General features: G+C 41.3%; 1 protein-coding gene across 1 annotated transcript in view; it reads right to left on the bottom strand.

Annotated features, from left to right (window-relative positions):
• LOC110961498 (alpha-1,6-mannosylglycoprotein 6-beta-N-acetylglucosaminyltransferase B-like) overlaps window positions 1-17,102 on the bottom strand; it is a 163,194-nt gene extending 146,092 nt beyond the window's left edge. Inside the window, 3 exon segments of the mRNA XM_051945508.1 lie at window positions 11,911-11,970; window positions 11,973-12,022; window positions 16,482-17,102. Coding sequence (XP_051801468.1) covers window positions 11,911-11,970; window positions 11,973-12,022; window positions 16,482-16,549 — 178 coding nt within the window. The 5' untranslated portion in view covers window positions 16,550-17,102.
• Between the last annotated feature and the right edge of the window lie 4,878 nt (window positions 17,103-21,980).

A 21,980-nucleotide genomic window follows, 5' to 3' on the forward strand; every position in this document is an offset into this window, starting at 1 on the left:
ATATCTTACAATCAAACAGAGCCCATGAAAAATGCATTAAGTGAAAAATTGTAAGATCCCCTGGTATGCTTTCTTATCACGCCTGGTTTCACAAGATAAATACCCTGTTACATTATCTCCTATGAAGATGTCCTACAAATACCTGGAAAGCAGCCAGTGGTTTCAGAGGCAAATTTAAGTTCCTCCTTATCGTTTCAACAAACTGCAGTGGAGAAGGTGGGATCATTATTTTGTGTGTAAATCTCGAAACAGAAGCGTTTAACCGCCAATGCATTTTATTTCAGTCTGCAACATTTATGACAACAAGCTGTATACAACTACAGCTCATATGGGTCAAGACAAAAATCAATTATTGGACACCGATGTCGATACTGCAGCCATCAGAGAGCACTTATGTGAGTGTGACCGGCGGCAAATTTCACAATTTTCAGCTTTGTAACATTATGTGGTACAATGCTGACAGATGTGTTGCACCAAGTCTCATATCAGTGCCTCTGATGGTATTACTACTGCCACATGATAATGAGCAGGGAATTCTAACACATTTATGTCTTTGTCTGTGAATTCTGTAGTACACAGACAAACAAGGAATGGGAAGAAATATAAAGATATAGAAAAGCAGAGAGCTTGGCCGTGACTGCGAGGGCACAAAGACAGGGGTTATGTCTGTGATTTAGGCATACGTGCACCTTGCATCAGTTTTTTCGTATATGGTCTGTCTATAAATTAAAGCATCCCAGCTGCACTAAACAGAGCTTTCACCTCCTTCCCTGAACTCTCCTGTTATTTCAGCTCGGCTTTACAACCCAGACATGGTTAATCTGTCTCTGTGCTCCAGACAGAACCTTCGCAGTCACTCACTAACACACTCACAGACACACACATACAAGCACACATCTAGATGAGGTTAGGTCCACCTGTCTTCTGTGTGGTGAGATACAGAGCAGCCCCTATTCACCTTTCTCTCTTTCAGGACTTTTTTCTTTTTTCTATGGACAAACTGTTTCTCTCATTCTCTGTGAAAACCTGTCGGGAGGAGCTCTTTACCTGATTCATCTTACAAAGACTGAATTGGTAAGGTATTGTGAGGTAGGACATAGAAGACTAAGGAAGAGATTTTGAGTGTGTAAGTATAGCACTGAGAAACTGAGGGGCAGGGGGTGTCTACGCGTCCATGCATTTATCTGTCTTACAGTCAACTTAGCCACTATTGTTGGTCATTTGACTGAGTTGTCAGAACTTGACAAATGCTTGGAATCAAACCTTGGGCTACATGCAAGAAAGTACATTAATGTGGATCCTTTTTACATCTGCCCATTGACGAATCCCAGTCATATTCGGGAAAGAGCTCTCAACAGACCATGAGTCGCCTTTTATCCCAACTACCAGTTAAAAGTTTCTTAAGTAGATAAAATCTGTCATACTGGACATCAGTAAAGAAAGTACAATAGCAGAACTTTGTGATGTGGACAAATTATGTGTTAGTCACTAGTATTTTTCCAAAGGCAGACACTACGTCATATTCAACACTGAAACATGAATATTTCCCAAATGGTTAATCTAGTAAATTGTAGTTGCTTGTATAAATGCACAGTAAATCTTCCATTGTGGTTCCATTATGCAGTGTTTTCCTATCGAGGAAAGCAACGTGCCCTCTTAAATAATTGTTTAAAACAAAGTAACCTCCAGCAAAACAGAATTGTGAACTGAAAACAAATTGATTTGAAATTATATGACATGTTCACGTATTGAAAATAATCATATCAGTAACTTATATGGCTGACAGAGGGACAACCACTGCAGCTAATTATTTTTAATCAACTACATCAACTTACTGTTTTTTAATATCCACAGTAAATCTTGCATTGCTCACAAACAACATACTATGTATAACCTCGAACTAAACGCCAGCAGAAAACTGCAAAACAACGAAAGAAAGAGAAGGAAAAACACACTGAGACAAAAATAAAGAGAGCTGCAGCATGAACGCAGCAAATGACGCAAATCAAACAAGCATATATTACACGGTGAATCAAACAAGCAGAGCCGAGCAGAGTTAACTCTTATTACAGCAATCTCTCTCATGCCTTTGTTTTCTCCTCATCTGTCTATCTATACTGCATCTCTGCTGCCCTAAGAGACGTGTCACTTCCTCCTTGCAGCGTTTCCTGAAATAGCACCAGTGCCCTCGCAGGCGCTGAACTGCTACATAAGCACTGTATTCAACAAAAGCACTTCGGATACAGTACACACTGTATATGGGATTTGCTGTGCCACTAATCTAAAATCAGTGTTGGTGACATTATTTATTTATGGCAGCTTATGCATGTGTTTCTCACATCGGCTTAGTTCTGCTTTCTACACATTTCTATCAGGAACTGTTTCATTTTTGTGTTGGGTGCAATTGTAACATGGTATATGTGCCACATTCATCGCAATCAGTCAATGAATTCCTGTAAGGTCCATTTTTATGTCCATCACTTTATACAACGGACTATACTCTGCATTAATGAGCCCACTTAGATTTCTTGTTTAGGCTTTTATCTCAGGCATTTTGCATTTTATATTTTGAATTATCAACAACCTGCCATTTATGTCTGTGAAACTGCTGAAAGAATGACTACTGGCATGTAATGTTACTGCAAAACTCAACTTCCCGTTTTCTGATAAACCTGCTGTTTCCTGTGATGAACTGAATGTTGGTTGCCCTTGGCGGAGCTCCGTGTGCTTTGTTTTCTCGGCAGAAAATTCCATCAGTCCTTCATTCCGCTGTATAGTATTTACAAAAACACCGAAAGCTTCAGCATTAATTAGCGCTGAAAGCAGAGCAGCTTCTCCACAAGATTTTGCAACATTTTCCAAAACATTCTACAGAAATAGCCGAAAAATACAACTACATAAAGAGAAGGATGAAGACCCTTAATTTTTTCCAACCTCACAGTATGAGTTTAATTTGTTTACAATATTCTAACATCAGACATTAAGTATAGTAATGAATTCTTCATTCTAAAATGTTACATTACTGTCTTTAGCATCTTAATATCTTTGGAGTGCCTGTATGTATATAAACCTTCTGCTACTGACTTATTAGACAGTAATGCGAACTTTAAGCCAATTTTGAAATAATTTGCAACGGACAATGCGAGCTAATGCATGTTTCCATCCACTACCATTATTTAAATACAAGGAGTTTGCTGTCAGGATAAACAGCTGGATCAGAAATGTTCCATCTTGTAAAAAGGGTGTAACGCCTGTCAAAACCCTCAACTGGTGAAATACACTTTGTGTCAAATAAATGGCTTCTCATGCATTGCAGTAATAATTACTGTCACTTTTCAGACAATGGCAGCAGTGTTTATGTGGCTGTTGAGGAAAATTCCCACTGTATTCAAGACAGGCTCGCATGTGAGAGCAGGAAAAAAAAGAGAGCAGAGAAATAGGCAGAAGTGATTTGAAGAAACAAAGAAAAAAAATCTACAGCTACCCTGCAATTATTCAGTCTCACGCTGGACACTTAATACATTTGTCTCTTGGTGTAAAAAAAAAAAATGAGAGAGAGAATGGGAGCAGGAGAAATAGGAAAACAGAGAAATGGGAAAAAGAGGTGGCTCGAGGTAAGAAATAATCTCAAGTCATGCTTGGTGTGCTTTTATGGGCTTATCAGTCCACACCAGTAAAGAAGCCAGACAAACGCAGCTGCCGTTTTTGTCAACACAGACGTAATACAATCGGCAGTCTTCCCAAACTGTCAGGCAACAGAGGTTATGGCTGTGCACCATTAGTGTATATCTGCAGAAAGGAGGCATGAGCGCACTTCAGCATGACATTATCAGGACCTGGGAAAATAACCAGCTTATGGCAGAGGAAATGATGAGCCAGCGACCTGTAGACAAAGCTTGATGCAGGCTGGGTAATTGAGATAGCATATTGCTGCGGAGTAACCTTCCTTGAGACGTAACCATAATATAATGTGCTGTGGAGAAATTTCTCATTTACAGCAGGGTAATAGCACTTAGGTCAGAACAATGGCCCTCTTTACTTGGAAATTGGATAGGCTTTTTCATTAATATGTATTGGTATTGGGAATGGGCTAAGGATGGAGTAACACAGTGAATAGCCTGAAGTTTTTAGACAGGAGAGACAAAGTTGGTGAGGAGAGTCTTTAGTGAAGATTGCACAGATAGATGCAGCCCAGGCACCAGCATGATGTACTTGTAGGTGAAAGTCAGGAAAAAGTGCACCCTCTTACTTTTTATGTCAGAATCCTGGGGTACTGGAAGTTTGCTGTGGCTCTGTTGGTGGAGCTAACTTTGCACTGGCTTCCTCAATTGAAGAGATTTGGGGGAACAGGTGATTTGTGCAAATTAACATATGGAAATTACATAAAAGTAAATTCATAAGACTGTCCTCCATTTAAAACCACATTAGGTGTTTTATGTAAGCAGCTTATTGCAAATCATATCTATGTATCATTTTGTCTAGTATTCTGAGCTCAGCAAAAGTGGAATGTAGGTGAGGGAGAGAGAGAGCCAAAGTAAAGAGGCCAGGGTGGAGAGATGGGTCAATAAAACATTGGAAAAGAACATAGGAGATTGTTTCACATTTCAAACCAATGTGTTTCTGTTAACCAGAAATACTTTTTAATCTAAACCGCATGTTTATTGTTGTAATGATGATGGCAATAACAGTTGCAGGTCCTCTGCTTTTACCTAAGCCCCAATACTTCTCGAAGAGTTGGTCTACCAAAAACTATCCCAACACAGGTGAAAAATATCTTTCAGACAGTAGGAACAAGCAAGCTATATGGTCCTTCAGGTTGGATGACTTGCTGTTTCAAAAGCTTGTCTCGACTCAAACTCAAGGACAGAAAGTAGACACTTCAAATAGTCATGTTCGAGCACTGCTTTTAATAACACAATATTGTTACAAATAATTTTATGTTTGGTTATCTGTGGAGAGTAGCATGAGCTAATGCAGAGGTTGCACATACACAAGCTGATTGATTCAGATGTTTTACTATTGTATTAATATAAACAGCTGCTCGGCTAACAGCTGACAATAAACATCCTTTCAGATGCATCAGTTGCAAATATAACCTGACACCTCTCACTAATACTCCACTGGTATTGCGCCTTAGAGCTGTACCTCCTCCTTAATGCTATGTTTTTGAAGTTGTGGCTTTAAGAAAGATTTAATAGTTTAAAGAGTGTATGTGTTTTGTTAAGGGGGAATCAGGTCTCTTGAAATGCTGCTGCTAATCTTTGAGAGCTCCCCTCAAAGAGCACAACACTTTTCAGGAAGACTAACTGTTACATGTGTTTATATCCCCTTTACCTATCGAGCACTGAAAATGAAAATGCCAATAAGCGCTCTCCTTTTTCTATCAGCACCCTGTAGCCACAGCATATTAACTGAGCATCCCTGCTCTGATTCCAGCTGCACTTACATAGGATTTGTCATATCCAGACCTCAAAGTTGTTAAGTACAAAACACAATCTTCTATTTCTCCCCTCAGAGAAGTTCTATAAGAGCTGCTGCAGGTTATTAGCTTGTCTAAGGAGAGTGGTGAATATTAGAATAAGGTCAGTCCAGTTAGGCCTTCTTTCACCAGTCAGGGGATTTATATGCATAGAATTTATAACATTGCTTTTGTCCTCACACTGCCGGTGTCCTTGTTAGTTTATAACCAATGACATGTAGTGATAAATTCAAATATATATGTGTGTCTAAGCTTCCTATGACACTTTCATGACTTACAAATACCTTATAACAGGATTCTCCAGCTCCTTTGTACCTTTCACCTCTTTATTTATGAAGCTATCGTACACACAGCCTAAACTCAGCATGGAAACTTTCAGACGAACATCACAGAGCTGAGTTTAATGCGAATCAAACAACCGTTAGTCTTGGCCTCGGCTCGGACATACAAGCACAGCAGCATTTCCAGATGGAGCGTTCTCCTCTTGACAATCGAAAGTGTCTTATTTTGTAGAATGTATAAATTCTGCTATTTGATCAGAAATATTTTCAAACAGGTAGTTGTTACACAGGGCTGAACAGTGGACCTGTGGTGAGCACTGTTGCCTTGCAGCTAGAAGACCCTGGGTTCGCTTCCCAGCCTCGGCTTAGGATCTTTCTGCATGAAGCTGGCATGTTCTTCCTGCGCATCCACCGGTTTTGGCCAGGTACTCCAGCTTCCTCCCACGATCCACCAACATGCTGAGGTTAATTGATCTAAATTGTCCATAGTTGTGAATGAGAGTGTGATTGTTTGTCTCTATAAGTAGCCCTATGATAGAGTGGTGACCTGTCCATGGTGTCTCCTGCCTTCACCCAAAGTCAGCTGGGATAGACTCCAGCCTCCTCGTGACCTTAATGAGGATTAAATGGCATACAGATAATGGATGAATGGATAGTTATTACATCTACATAGAGGAGAAAGCTACAAAAATTTAAAACTGAGGCAGAAAATCTCGAGTTATGTTTTCTGTCCCATTGGGGACCCACCTAGACAGTGACAAAGTCCTGAGCCTTTATGCTAGAACAAACAGTGTAGTGAGAAACATGCTTAGGGCAAAGGGACTGTCAACAAGCTCTATCGGGAGCGCCGCTGATCAAACTAACATCTCCCTTATGTACGATGCATTTTATTCTTGTGAAGAAAATGCTGGTTATGCATCTTTTATTCCTCTTTTTCATCTGTCTCTTTTGTGAGCAATGCAACCTCCAGAAATTTAATTCTTTCGCTTAATCACACATACTCACAGACACATGCAATCTCTGTAATTCTTCCACCTTCTTCTTTTGTCCTCCCCTTCTTCATTTTCACTATTGAGCCCCTACCTCTTCATCTCCGGCTCGCAGCTCTTGATGAGTCACTGAGGAGAGAAGGGGATTTGAGCGAAAACCCAGCACTCTGAACCTCCAGTGGAAGCCGATAATCCACAGAAGCGAGAGGTGGCGACGGAATTCAGTTAATACCCAAACAATTGCTATCAGTGCTGCTCCCACTAAGGTGACAAAGCCTTACACAAATTTTGCTGTTATTGTGTGCAAACAGCAAGCTAATATCTATGTAAAAATGACTATGACACAATGCGAGATGAAATCCTTTGAATTTGATTTATATAGAGAAAAGCAACTTGTCTACTTGTGTTCCTGATGGCCATGTAGTCAACTCAGTGTGGATTTGTCTTAGCTGGCAGCTGCTGAGTCAGTCATCCTAAACTCAGTGGGATATATTTGCCACGATTCAGTAAAATCCAAGTTTAATTTTCACTGATGCAAACAGATTGGTCACTGGTTCTTTACAGGTGACAGATAAGTTAATATGAGATGTTTACAGCATTAAAATTTGAATGTATATTCAGTAAAGACAAAATAGCATTCTGAGCAACTCTGTGAAAATGTTGATGAAAGGAAGAAATCACAGGATGAGTCAAGAAAATGTCCAAGTCACTGAATATCCCTTGGAGAACAGTTAAATCCATTATTTAGAAATAGAGGGGATATGAGACATGCGTAAGTCTGCCTAAAGCAGGCTGTCCTCAAAAAGCAAGTGACCGTAGACTAGAGAGGCAAGTCACCAAGACAACCATGACTTCGCTGAAGGAGTCACAAGTTTCAGCAGCTAAGACAGGACAGATAGTGTATACTGCATCTGCTGCCTGTTCTTCATCAGTCAAAGCTTTATGAGAGAGTCTCGAAAAGCAAGTCAATGTTGGAAAAGGCTCATATTAAATCTCCGTTACAGTTTGCCAGAAGGCATGTGAGAGACTCTGAAGTCACACTAGAAGGAGGTTCTTTGATCTGATGAGACTAAAATTTAGCTGCGGATCATTACAAACACACCATTGCCACCTCCCAAAACATTATTGCAGGCCAAGTTCACCTCCTCATGGAAATGTCACCCACCAACATCAGAAGCCTCCACCAGCAGGACAATGCACCCTAAAACACAACAACAAAGAGCCCAAGCCACTGACCTGGCCTCCAGACTCCCTAATTTAATTGAGCATCCGTGGGATGAGCCAGAACAAATCCGATCCATGGAGGCCCCACTTTGCAACCCACAGAAACTAAAGGATCTGCTGCCAACGTCCTGGTGCCAGACACCACGGGACACACCAGAGGCCCTGTTTCTATACTCTGATGAGTCAGAACTGTTTAGGGAGGTAGACTTAACATAAAATCAGGCTGGTGTTTTTACTGTTGTGGCTGACTGGTGTATAAGACAATAAATATGGGAAGACAAGTCAATATTTTTTAACATGAAAACAATAAGGTAAATAATTGCAACAAAGCATTCTAATCAATAGAAAACCTGAAAAGGCAGGGTTTAAATTTGTGTTTAAAAATATGAACACATTCAGCTGTAGATTCTCCAGGAAGACCATTCCAGTAGTCTAGAGCATAACTGCTGAAAGTTTTGTCTTGGATTTTAGAGGAAGAAACACTCCTGCCACAGGATCTGACAAGCCATGATGGCTCATAGATTGGAGGCATGTTAGTGACGTAGGCGGGGGTGAGACTTCAAGGAAATAAGTGCTTCAAAGACAAGTAAAATACACTTCATCTTGTGGCCACTTTCTCTCTCTGGGTCTTTAAACCGATAACTAAAATTTCAGTTTTATTTTTGTCGAGCTGTGAAAGGTTTTGTGGCATCCAAGCACTGAGATGAAAATACATATGAGTGGAAAAGACCTTAATGGTCCCTCAGTGTTTCGATATTAGGCTGACACCACCTAATGCGACTGTTGACAACTGGGCACTGTAGTTGCTTCAGCTAATGATAACATTAGCTTCACAGTCTGTCAGGCTGCCTCAGCCGTCAGTTTTGGTCGTCTCAATTCAAAGCTTTTAAGGTTATAAGCTTAAAAAATGTATATAATTTGCGTTGAAAATTTAACTTTGGTATTCAGATAGTTCTGATCAAAAACTGTAATTTGTGCATAGCAACTACTTGGAGTTACCATTGTGGAACTGGAGGCAGGAGTTACTTTTTCTTTGGCAAAAATATCTTTGGACAAAATTTACCATGGAGAGCTTCATACAGGTGAAGAAATCACCAGCTACCAATTTAAATGTTCACTTTTCATAGCTTGTTATGACAACTGGGTAGTTCTGTAAATACCAATTCACATTGTGGGTCTTGCGATTTGAAAATTAAACTCCTTCACAAGTCAGAAATTTCTTGGCAGCTTTCAAACGATCACAAACATGGTTATGTCAAAGCACAGTTCAGCCTGAGTAGAAATTTTTCATTTTTTTCTTGTTAGCAAAGTTGTACATGCCAATAAAAAGGGCTGTAGCTAAAGCCACTGCAAAATGTAGTAGCTGAGTTTTGCAGGTCTGTTTGGAAAGACCAGAGCCAAAATAATTAAAGTGAATTTTTAATTTGGCAATGTTGGACGTTTTCACACAAAAGGTCTGCCAGAAATGGCGTGTAACTCGATGAAACAGGAGACTGGAAGTGTGTGTGTGTCTTTAGTCAGCGGGGGTACATGTACGTACGTACGTGTGTGTGTGTGTGTGTGTGTGTGTGTGTGTGTGTGTGTGTGTGTGTGTGTGTGTGTGTGTGTGTGTGTGTGGCTCTGCAGGTGGTGAGTGGAGGCTTAATGAAAGGGCCAGTTGTTTTTGCGGGGCTGATTTTGCAGAGAGCAGATGGATTGGTCTCTCAGTCTCTTTGGTTTCAATCTTGTCCCACATTGCTGCTGTCGCCCCATTTAACAGCCAATTTCCTGCCAGCTCATCACAAGCACACATAAACACGCACACAAACACACACAAAGGAAGGCAGCAGCAAAAACAGTGTGAGGTAGCAGACCACAGAGACGCGCATAAAGGGAGAAAAGAGGGTGAAACAGTGGGGCATGCACACAAACAACGGTAGCCTGGCGAACTAGATGACAGAGACGCGGGCATCTTTTGTGCATCGACAAGCACAAAGATATTTGAAGGATACAAACAAATACACGCTCACACACAGTTTGCTCCTATGGCTATGCATGGTTGGACTCTGAAGTTTTTAATGAGCTTGCTCCAGATGCCTTCCTAGGCTGCAGCGAAGGAGTGGTTGATTAATCAAATATATTTTACTAAGAAACACTGACACATACGCACTAATCCTAATTTGTCACACAAACACAGTAATCTCAATTTATCACAAACGAAGTAATCCCAAATGACCCCCCACCCAACCCCTCTCCCGCTCCATTATCTCTCTCACACACACCGCTCTTGCTCGTTAATATGCTGCCGTATCTCTGCATTCATTTAAGGCCAGTGCTTTCTGCTTCCATTTTCACGGGTTCATCTTTCTCTTCCACAATCTACATACTCGCTCCCCAACACCTGAGTGATTCACACTTACAATAACACTTACACCGTCTTTCACTCGCTGTCACGCCCACGCAGACCGACACATGGCGAGCTTCAGCTGCAGCAGAGCGCACACACAAGCCAATCACATGTGGAAATGCCCTCAGAACACAGGGTTTCTTATTTTAGCTCCAGCCATAGTGGGCGGTTGGCCTTCGCAAAATGACCTCTGACTTTCAATCTTCACACCTTGTACAGCAGGAGATTACAGTGGCATTGTTTTTTTTTCCTCCCTTGCCATTGGCGGTCAGCCTACACTCTGGGTCATGTGATATTGCTGGCTGGCCACTGTATTAATGAGATTGAACTGGTGAGATATGGCTTTGCTGGACAAAGGCTTCCCTGTCCGTGCAATATAAGTGCAACAACCAATGTGCTGCGTGTGGGAATTTATGCTTTTTAAGGTCAACAAAAACTAAGGAATTTGCAAGTTCCAATTATTTAAAAAAAGATAGGAGGTGAATGGAAGAACAACTTACATGTAAAAAAATAAAACATTTTAGGTTCGCTGTTCACAGAAAGCATTTGATGATGTGAAGCATCAAAAAAGACTCCCCAAAGACTTGTTATCAAAAACTGTTGGCATTAAGTTGGAAACAAATAAAGAAGCAATCTCAAAAGAGTAAAGCTATGCTTCAGTCAGTGGACAAACTGTCTATAAATGGAGACAGTTTAGTGCTTTCTACTCTACCTAATAGACCAGCTAGGATGGCTCCAAAAACCAATAAGGAAAGCACACTAAGGAACAAATAAATCCGAGAGTAACAGCTATAGGCGTGTAGTCATCATAGGAGTTTACTGTATATACATTCATTGTTGCATGAAGCACAGTGTTCCTGTCAGGAGTCTACTTATGAACTTAAAATACACAATTAATTCACAGAACTAGGTCATTCCAAAGGCTTTTTACTACTGTGTGTTAACTGTGATCTAACAGAAATATGCCGTATGTCTGGCTCAGAAGTGCAAATAACATGTTTATTTGGGATTTTAGGTTAACAACTAATCAATCAACCATTCAAGTCCTCATTTATTGACTGAAAATTGTAAAAAAAAACAAAAAATACAAAATAGCACTGTGATTGGGACGTGTAGAAGTTTCAGCTACGTGTGAATTCTGTGAGTTCTGACTTTTCACACCTTGTGGCAACACTCAACAACCCCAGACTCCACTTGAACCCAACTCTAAAAAGAAAAAAGACAAAACTGCTTTTCTGCTGAAGGGTATATGAATGCAATGTTTTATAAATTCACTGGTTCTGGCTCTGCAATGGCATTTACTTTATGATTTTGTTGCCTTATCTTGATATAGTGGGCTATTTCATACGTACTTTCCCGTGACAGGTGGTGCAGCTTTGACAAAGTGGCACATGACAGTGAAGCGCCAGCAGGACCACGGAGAGTTATAGCATTGCAATATGCAGTGACATTACAGCATTTTTAGCTCAGTGAAGGAGCTGTTTACACATAAACACACACACACACATATACACACACACACACACACACACACACATCACATGCCAGTACCTTCTGTGCGGATGGTGAAAGGGGAGTCCCCCAGTCTCTTGGCTGAGAACTGCCCCCCAGAGAAGTCATTAGAAAGCACAGGCTGAAGAAGCCTATTCCCACCACGAATATCCTGCAACACAGGGGGGAGGAGAGAGGACGATGAGTTGAGACAGAAGTGACATATTTAAGGGGAAGGGCAGGTAAATGGATGTTTTGGGGGAGTAGTTGGAATATATGAAGAGGAGGTGGGAAGTAAGGGAAAGAGAAAGGGAGGCGGAAACAGACAAAAGTAGGAATGCATGTAGATGAATAATTATAAAAGACAGGTTTTGCAAGACGAAATGATTGACAGAGAGATTAAAAAATTGAAGGATGAAAAATAAGAGGATGCAAGAAAATGTGGAGAGGAGAAATGAACAGTGTTGGGAAAAATTGAGCAGCAATTCCAAGCAGCAGAGCATAAACAGAGCAGTCATAAGAAGTAGAAAAGTGGAATCTTGAAGCCAAAGGGCACTTGAGACAAACTAGTGTTGTGCTGTTATCATCTGGCAAACATCGAGGACATCTGCCAGAATAAGGGTGAGCAGTGTGCTCCAAAATGAAGGTGATTATTTAAGTACTATGAGAGGGGAAGGGAGGAAAAGGCATATCAAGGAGAGAAGGAAATTTGAAGGGTTTTGGTATGAGAGTAGAGGACTATGAAGTCCCTAAAAACAAACTGTTCTCAGTCACTACGCTGTCCTGAAGTACACAAAAACTGGGTCGACAACGACAGTGTACGATGTAATAGAGTCACTGCTTCACTCTATGGAAAATGTTTTGGTGGGTGACAAAGCATTTAGCTGGTCTCAGGTGATTATATTTTGAAATACATTTGAAATGTGGCCTCAGATCTAAAGTACAGTCCCTGGATTTGTGATAGAAACTTCTGCTTTACCCCGCTTTGTGGGACAGATCTGGTGTTTTCTCCAGTACCTCTGAGGAAAAGAATAAAAATCAGGCTCTGTGACGATTTCCCCCTTGTTAGACAACCATGAGAGAGCCAAATATTTGACTTAAAAGACTTGAAAATCGGGTCTTTTGCGTCTGCGTAAATCCTGCCCTACTTAAGTTAGTCTCTTCAGTGTATATGGATCACAGGTTATCTTATTATGCCGAGACACTTTGGGGGAAACACTTGAGGAAAAGCTGTGTGGGATTCTCATCCAGTGGACTAAACACCAGTCAGCCTCCACAACTAGCAAGTCAAGACCTACTTTTAAAATTGTTTCTGCTCTACTGCTAACCCCCACAAGGGAATATTCTTGGAAGATTTTGAATAAATAGTGCAGCACAAAGGCGGATTTGTGTGACAGTAAACAAGTAAGACTACAGTTTTCATTTTAGCTGCTGAAGCCATTTTCACAGATTTATTTAAATTGTATATATTTATGTAAATACACTGTAATTTCTCAGAAACATGAAGGTCAAATGGCACAGATCATATCTAGCACATTATGAGCAATGTCTGCAGCAGAAATGTAAATAAAAAGAAAAAAAGATGTGAACTGCGATCTAATTATCACAGTTCACTTAAATTTAATTTCAGGCCAGTGTTGCACAGGTAACCTTAACTTCTGCACTCAAGGTCGGAAAATTAAATCTTAACATAACAAATGAATGAATTATTCATCCCTATTGCTTTCTCTCTGAAGCCAGGCGGGAGCTGTTTGCTTGAATGCCTGGTCCAGTGTGAAATCTGACAGTAGTTCCTGGAATTGTAAGTAGCTCCTGTCATGCATACCTCTGAATTAAACCCCCTTAATATTTATGCAGCCGTAAGAAATGAGTTCCTATCAACAGCGAGGAAGAATGGCCACTTAAAAGCACATTCGCTGAACTGATCTGATTGACCCAAATGGATGAAGATGATGTTGAATAATCTGTTAAGTATAGAGCTTTGGTGGTTTGGCAAGTCCCCAGGGCGAGTTTGTATTCCAAGACAGAGCCAATGTATCTTGTCCTGTAATACACTAAGGTGGATTCAAGGACGGCCAACAGGATAGGGCTTCTTTAAGAGGGAACTTTTTATTCTCTTGAAGATATTGACACTGAATGATCATAATCAAGGCTTTCGTCTAATTTGTGGCATCAAACATGACTACAGCCGTCCCATCACCTAAAAAAAGTAAAGCAGCTCCACTGACGTTACCGTTAAATTGGTCATTTATCATTGTTTCCCACACATTTTGTAAGCAAAACGGTGAAATTGCATTACGAGCTGGCGCTGCAACAACACAAACAGTGACTTGTGCATAAGGCCATGTTGAAATGAAGCTTTCCAAGTTGCCTTAACTTAATTTTCTCGTGGCAGAAGCACGTTATAAAACAACTCGTTAATGTGATTATCACCGTGACCATCAGGATTGCAGCAGCAGCATGTCAATGACCGCTCCACTGAGTTAGACAAAGAATAAAAAAAGACAGAGGAAAACCGTGATTGCAGCCTTTATGCCAAAGCCCCGGTATCTCACCACACATGCTCATTCTCTATGCCCTCTCATTTACCTCTCTACCTCCCCCAGGAAGCTGAAATATCATGAAATAATAAAATATTCTCCCCATCTGTTCCAGACATATTGTGGAATGTATTAGAATGGCTCTATCATTGTCAGAGGACCAGAGTGCAGCAATACAGTAGCTGATGTGAATCCAATCCTATGCAATCGATGTAATCAAGGGATTATTTGACATCGAGGTGATGGCATGAACCAAACATACTTTCATCTGCATGGATTACGCTCTCACTGTACGACCATCTGGTCAACAAGCCAAGGGAAGGTAAAGCTTCAAATTAAATCACTGACCTGATCTAGGGCAAGTTATACACGTCAGCTGCACCATTATTTGCTTTTCATTGCCTCTGTGTTATTACAGTAAGAAAAACACAAGCGGCTCAGTGGCAGGTTGAAAAGAGAAAAGGGTCACACAGAGGGCAGGGGAGAAAATTGGCTGATTTTATGGGCAACCATAAAGTTTTTGTCATCTATTCCTTTCGGTAATCAAAGAATTTCTGTGTGAACGCAGGACAAAGGCAGAGACTGATGGAAAGGCAAAGAAGGAAAAAAATATGTTCAGCTCATGTGGGTGTGCAGAAGCCGATCCGATGCCGTCCTAGGGCAATCGCCTCCACTCTTATCATTTAGCCGTTTTTCCAAAGTGGCGTTAGGTGGGTGATATGAGAGGATTAGGCCTCGGTCCTGCCTGACGAGTCTTTAATTAACAGGCTTAAAGTAAATGCCCTGCTCCTTATAATTGGATCAGAGGGAGAGATGTGAGATCAGCTAACTGGCTTCCTCGCACAAATAGACTTATCAGATTTTGCCTCTAGGTGGATGATTTTGAGGAGAGAGCGGTTCTGCCAGCCGTGAAGGAGCCGCGGTGTAGGTGTTAGCTGTGGCGTCTTCCAAGAAACTTTTCCTGGCAGCTAAAAGTAGCCTAAATCCTGGAGAAGATTCAGATCTCCTGACAAACAGGCTGCATGGCAACTTTCAACTTTCCCATTAATTACATAAAAACAGGGGCTTTATGGCATGTCGACTCAACAGCACAGTAGATGTGTCAATTAGATGTGCCTGTTGAAAGCATGATTTAGTCTGTATTTACTCTTTTTAGTGATCTATGATGCAGACTCCACACTAGAACTTCATCTCTCTTTGTGCTTTTACTGTTATTTTCTGTCAAACACTATTAAACAAAGGCAAAACCATCCTGAAAACAAGCTCTAATCTAGTAATCTGGTTTCATTTACATTGCCACAGCCTCTCACTGCCTGTGCTGTTCATCCTTTTTGTGTTTTATTTTTTAAATATTTAACAAAAAGCTGCTTAATTGAATACATTACTGAATAGACAGCAGGTGCAGTACGACTGTAATAGCGCTTTTACACTGCTGCTCCATCTCACTATCCAACAGCGGGTGGAAATTAGATACAATGTGACCGTTTGGCAACCAGCTGTGGACATCCTCCAGCTTTGAACACCAGTGCTGGGCTACAATTGGGAAAATATTGATTAATTGCAAGATTTAAATCCTGTAATTCCTCGGGGTCTTTATGTATTAGTGCATTAAAGCGTGAAGCAGGTTAGCAGAGCATTGGTATGCAATGGGCTGTGAGGTATCAATTCCTCATGTGGTTAACATGTGCAAAGAAATCCCTGCCAGTTTTCTCATTTGTGTCCTCAAACAAAGCATAATGGAGCCATCCATGCAGCCAGGAGGAAGCTGAAGTTGCAGCTCGCTTGGCTGGTAGTGGAGGCTTATTTACAGCAGCCAGATTTACAGCTGCGTGTTGCCTCTTTATCCATATGGATCTGGATCTAATTCATCTGGAAGAGCGAGGGAAGCATCTGCTGTGTGGGTGTTTGGATGAGTGACATGTGAGCACACCTTGGCTCTACAGTATTTACACGTTGCCCCATTAGAGGAATTTGTCAACGCTTTGCAACTCACAGTTTTGGGACGTGTGTGTGAGGGAAACATATGTGCAGCCACAATAGAGACAATGCTGGAGGGGAAACTGTGCACAGATTCAGCTCTTTGTCTCTTACCTGAATGGTTTGAACGTTACTAGACATCTTCTGACCATTATTTTACCGTCGGTGCTGCCAGTAATCATTTCCCAAAACGAGCGACCCCTGACATTGTTGTTAACCTCCCGACCTGGAACTTGACGTGACCAAACATCTTCTGTTATTTTTTTTTCTAACTGCGTCCCATCCAGAGGATCCAGCCGCAATCAACTCGCTTGTTGTGGATAAAAGCTGCTCCCATCAGCGCTTCTTGGCTCGTCCGGGAGAAACGGCAGAAAGTTTCATTCAGCAAGTCTCCTCATCCATGTGCGGAAATGTCATTTAAAGCGTTATTCCAGGCGAAAACGGGGAATCAGGGGGAGAAGAGGAGCAGCAGCAGAAGAAGTCGCCGCCGGTTGTGTCGACCGCAGGAGTCATATCCGATGTAGAGTCACCCCGAAACAAAATAAAATTTTTAAAAAATGGCGTTTTGGGGGGGAGGGAAATATGTTGACCTGAAAGTGTGAGTCGGTTGAATATCTGCGCTTTCTCACCGGGGGAATTGCAAAATAAAGAGGAGAGGCAGCTTCGTTTTAACTTCGCACCGAAGCCAGAGCGACTATGGCCAGTCAGCCAGTCAAGTCGTTCACTTCTCTACGGTCAAGGTAGAGTTAATTCAGTTATGAACGTCCGGGTAGTCTTTTCAAAATAATAGCCTTGCTGAGCAGGGACGAGTTGGAATAATGGGAAACAACAAAAAAAACCCAAAATAAATTAACAATTAAAAATACATTTTAAATTAATGTATGTGATTTATTTTGCGTGTAAAATTGCTAATAGCCTTACTGAGACTATTTCTACTTATGATGGAAAACGACACAGAAATCCATATTAACAAAAGCACTAAGAAAAAAAACAAACAACAACAAAAACAAGAAACAGGAGGTTTGTGTATGTGAGTTTGAGGGGTTTGTTTGTGTGTGTGTGTGCACATGTGTGTGAAACTGTTCATAGTCTTGTTGAGCAGGGACTGTTTCTACTGTTAATGGAAAATGGCACAACCTTCAAATCTCAAAATCTGCCCTTTTATGATCAGCCCTTTTTTTCTTTTTGAGATATCAGCATTAGTGTCTCAATCCTATTATATAACCCTAAAATTTGGTCAAGAAAGAATTTAAAAAATAACTATACAAATAGACATAGATTTGATAAAAAAAGTGACATAAAACTAAAACTATTATTTACGGAGCCCCCTAGGGGACATCCTTCATGTTGTATTTTCTCTCCTTCCTGTTTGTGTTATATCCCTCCTGTTGTACTTTTTCTCCTCCGCGTTTGTATTTTATTCCTTCGCGTTTGTGTTTTTTTCCTTCGCGTTGTACTTTCTCTCCTCCGCGTTTGTGTTTTATCCCTCCGCGTTTATTTTTTAAGGAACACTTTTGTCATTTTTGCCCTCCGCCTTTATTTTTTAAGGAACACTTTTGTCATTTTTGCTGTTGACAAGTTGCTTTTCAAAGACGGAGTTCGCGTTCAAAGTCGAACTCCGCGTTCAAAGTCGAACTCCGCGTTCAAAGTCGAACTCCGCGTTTAAAAACGAACTTCGCGTTCAAAGTCGAACTCCGTCTTGGGCCCGAGCAGTGTCACTCAGTCTGTTGAGCGTGCAGCAGGGGAGTCAGAGGACGGATTCCTACGGTACTACTTCCTGTCCAAACTTAGTTTGGAGGTTTGCTTTGCCTGGCACACCGGCTGATCATCACCTTGGGACATTACACGCCAAACGGTAAATAATTATGTTAATGAATACCACTGTGCTTCGTCTATTGTTCTGAACTCTGCTTATCTCAAGTCACATTAGCCCTTTCTGTATTTATCGCAGTTGGACTGCTTCGGTTTGCACGCTAGCATGAAGCTAAAAGGAGCGCTCATTTTTGTTCAGTGGGACCGTGCGCGGGACCGTGCGCTTTTTATACATTCAGAGAAACAGTCGCGGTTTGGTCAGTAGAAACGTTGACAAAAACGAGCGCTCCTTTTAGCTTCATGCTTGCGTGCAAACCAAAGCAGTAATACAGAAAGGGCTAATGTGACTTGAGATAAGCAGAGTTCAGAACAATAGACGAAGCACTGTGGTATTCATTAAAATAATTATTTACCGTTTGGCGTGTAATGTCCCAAGGTGATGATCAGCCGGTGTGCCAGGCAAAGCAAACCTCCAAACTAAGTTTGGACAGGAAGTAGTACCGTAGGAATCCGTCCTCTGACTCCCCTGCTGCACGCTCAACAGACTGACTGAGTGACACTGCTCGGGCCCAAGACGGAGTTCGACTTTGAATGCGGAGTTCGTTTTTAAGCGCAGAGTTCGACTTTGAACGCGGAGTTCGACTTTGAACGCGAACTCCGTCTTTGAAAAACAACTTGTCAACAGCAAAAATGACAAAAGTGTTCCTTAAAAATAAAGGCGGAGGGATAGAACACAAACGCGGAGGAGAGAAAGTACAACGCGAAGGAATAAAATACAAACGCGGAGGAGAAAAAGTACAACAGGAAGGGATATAACACAAACAGGAAGGAGAGAAAATACAACACGAAGGATGTCCCCTTGGGGGCTCCGTAATTATTATTATTATTATTATTATTATTATTATTATGTTTGTTCTTTGTGCATGAGACAAACTTATACTGGAAACTGTAGACTGCATAATAAAGACCTGCTAAAAGGTTTTTGTAATCAATTCCAATGGCACAATAACCTTAAGGGCCGATCAGGACTCAAGCTACAATTTTTTTTCTTTTATTTGGAAAAAGATTCCCATAACTTCCTGTCTCACTGCAGTTTCTCGTGTGTGACTTAACGCCGGTTCAGTGACGGACAGAGCCGCTGGTCATAGCCTCCGCCGTCGCATTCGCCTCTGCATGGCGTCATTTACGACTCTTAAGTTTGAACTTCTGTTGTGACAGGAAAAGCACTCAAGCACCGCTCAGAAACCTCAACTTTCTTTGTTCTCGTCTCACTATGAGTAAAATCCTTCACTGTGGCATACTTTTTCTCCTGTTCAGCTTATGCTTTCCTTTTCATGACAGACTTTCTCAGGTCTTTCTCAGGTCTATTCTGCAGATTGTTGTGGACTGACTTGTGACTTGTGATTCTTTAGTTCTGGCTTGTTATGATGCAGTCTGACTGTGTTTTTGTGGCTGCCATTGAATAACATGCAGAGCCCTGTTGGGAAGTATTTCAGCACCACGGACAGCGATAATGTTCAGGATGCATCAGCGGCACCTAGTGGCAGGTTGTGGTACTGCAGGACTAACAATAGCAGCCGTAAGTAGAAAGACACTATGTAGAGATACCATGTTTGAGAAACAAATTTACAAGAGAGACTGAGATGGAGTATAACGAGCATTTTCTCTTATTTATTCATTTTCCACACTGGTCACATAGTTAAACACTGTACACTCATACAGCTCACAGCTTACACAGGACTAGCAAACAGAGAGCGACCCAAGCTACAACACTACACCACCTTATTTTAAATGATTTGCAGTCAGTTTTAGTCTCAGCACAGATTTTTTACAGACTTTGTGGCCAGCAGAGCATCGGAGCAGAAATGGAGGGAGAAGGGGTGGGGGGGTTGGGGGGGATCTGCAGGGGACCAGACTGGAGATGACAGCGAAATCTCAAACTCCCTTCATGCATCACTTGCACTTGTACATGTGGATTTGACTGACAGCCCACCGCCCATGCAGGCTGTCCCTCTCTGCGGGTTGTGGGAATTGTTCTGCTCTATCAGCGGGAATCCACTGGGCAAACATGGGAGTTTTACACCTTGTGTTTGTGTGTCTGTGCGTGGGAGTGCCTCTGTGCGCATGTATGTGTGTGCAGAAGGCATCTTGGCTCACGCAAATGCAGAAAGACACACACATGTAGACATAATTGTCCACATGCTACCCACACAGAAGAAGAAATGACTGAACTTCAAAAAGCATTCTGTCAGACTCAGAAAATACCCAATGGCACGAGGCATCACCTCACTTCAGGCTCTTACAAAAAGCAAATATAGACATTTTCTCTGGCCCACTTTTAAGAAAAATTGATGCATTTTTAAAATGGCTAAATTGGCCATCTGCAGCAGAAAACTACATTGTTTTTAGTCAAATTCTATGGTGGTGAAAGTGTCACAAGCTCACAGCTCTAATATGCAGCTTTTGATAATCCAGTCCGCCTTTCCCTCAGTTGGTTAAATTCCCCCAGAAGCAAGTGTCACTATTGTTAATGAGCTGTCTACCTTAAAACAGAACGTAGCCTGAGGCTGAGCGAACCAGCAGCGTCTGTAAAGCCACTGCAGCCACAGAAAAAGCAGGAAATCTGTATTAAAAACAAAAGCTACTCCCAATGTTCACAGCACTGTCTGAGCTGCACAGTTGGTGTTGCTGGATTTTGCTTTTTTTTTACTGTTTTGTTTCTGTTGATGCTTATAAATGGGTCTCCCACTAAGCTCACTGATGGCCTGCAGGAATTGATAGATACCCTAAATTGTACTGATGATTATACAGTCAGTTCCAGGCCATGGGAATAACGCATAAATAGAAGCTGTAATTTATCCTGTTGATATATTACTTTATTTGCTTACAGGCTTCGCATAATGTACTCCTGCAGCCTATGCCAATTTTGGATCTACCCTAACACTATAGTTACTATGTCCTACAGGCCTATACACACGTGGACAAAATTGTTGGTACCCCTCAGTTAAAGAAGGAAAAACCCACAATTCTCACTGAAATCACTTGAAACTCACAAAAGTAACAATAAATAAAAATTTATTGAAAATTAAATAATCAAAAACAGCCATTACTTTTGAATTGTTGATTAACATAATTATTTAAAAAAAACAAACTAATGAAACAGGCCTGGACAAAAATGATGGTACCTCTATAAAAGATTGAAAACTATTTGATCAGAGTGACATGATTAACTCAGGTGTGTCATTTAATTGACATCACAGGTGTTTCCAAACTCATAATCAGTCAGTCTGCCTATTTAAAGGGAGACAAGTAGTCACCCTGCTGTTTGGTGAAAAGGTGTGTACCACACTGAACATGGACAACAGAAAGCGAAGGAGAGAATTGTCCCAGGACATCCGAAAAAAATTATAGACAAACATCTTAAAGGTAAAGGCTATAAGACCATCTCTAAACAGCTTGAAGTTCCTGTGACAACAGTGGCTCATATTATTCAGAAGTTCAAGACCCACGGGACAGTAGCCAACCTCCCTGGACGTGGCCGCAAGAGGAAAATTGATGACAAATTGAAGAGACGGATCGTTCGAATTGTGTCCAAAGAGCCCAGAGCAACCTCCAAAGAAATTAAAGGTGAACTCCAAGGCCAAGGTACATCAGTGTCAGATCGCACCATTCGTCGTTGTTTGAGCCAAAGTGGACTTCATGGGAGACGACCAAGGAGGACACCACTGCTGAAAAAAACTCATAAAAAAGCAAGACTGGAATTTGCAAAAATGCATGTTGACAAGCCACAAAGCTTCTGGG

This window comes from Acanthochromis polyacanthus, chromosome 3, assembly GCF_021347895.1.
Source record: "Acanthochromis polyacanthus isolate Apoly-LR-REF ecotype Palm Island chromosome 3, KAUST_Apoly_ChrSc, whole genome shotgun sequence".
Lineage (NCBI taxonomy): Eukaryota > Metazoa > Chordata > Actinopteri > Pomacentridae > Acanthochromis > Acanthochromis polyacanthus.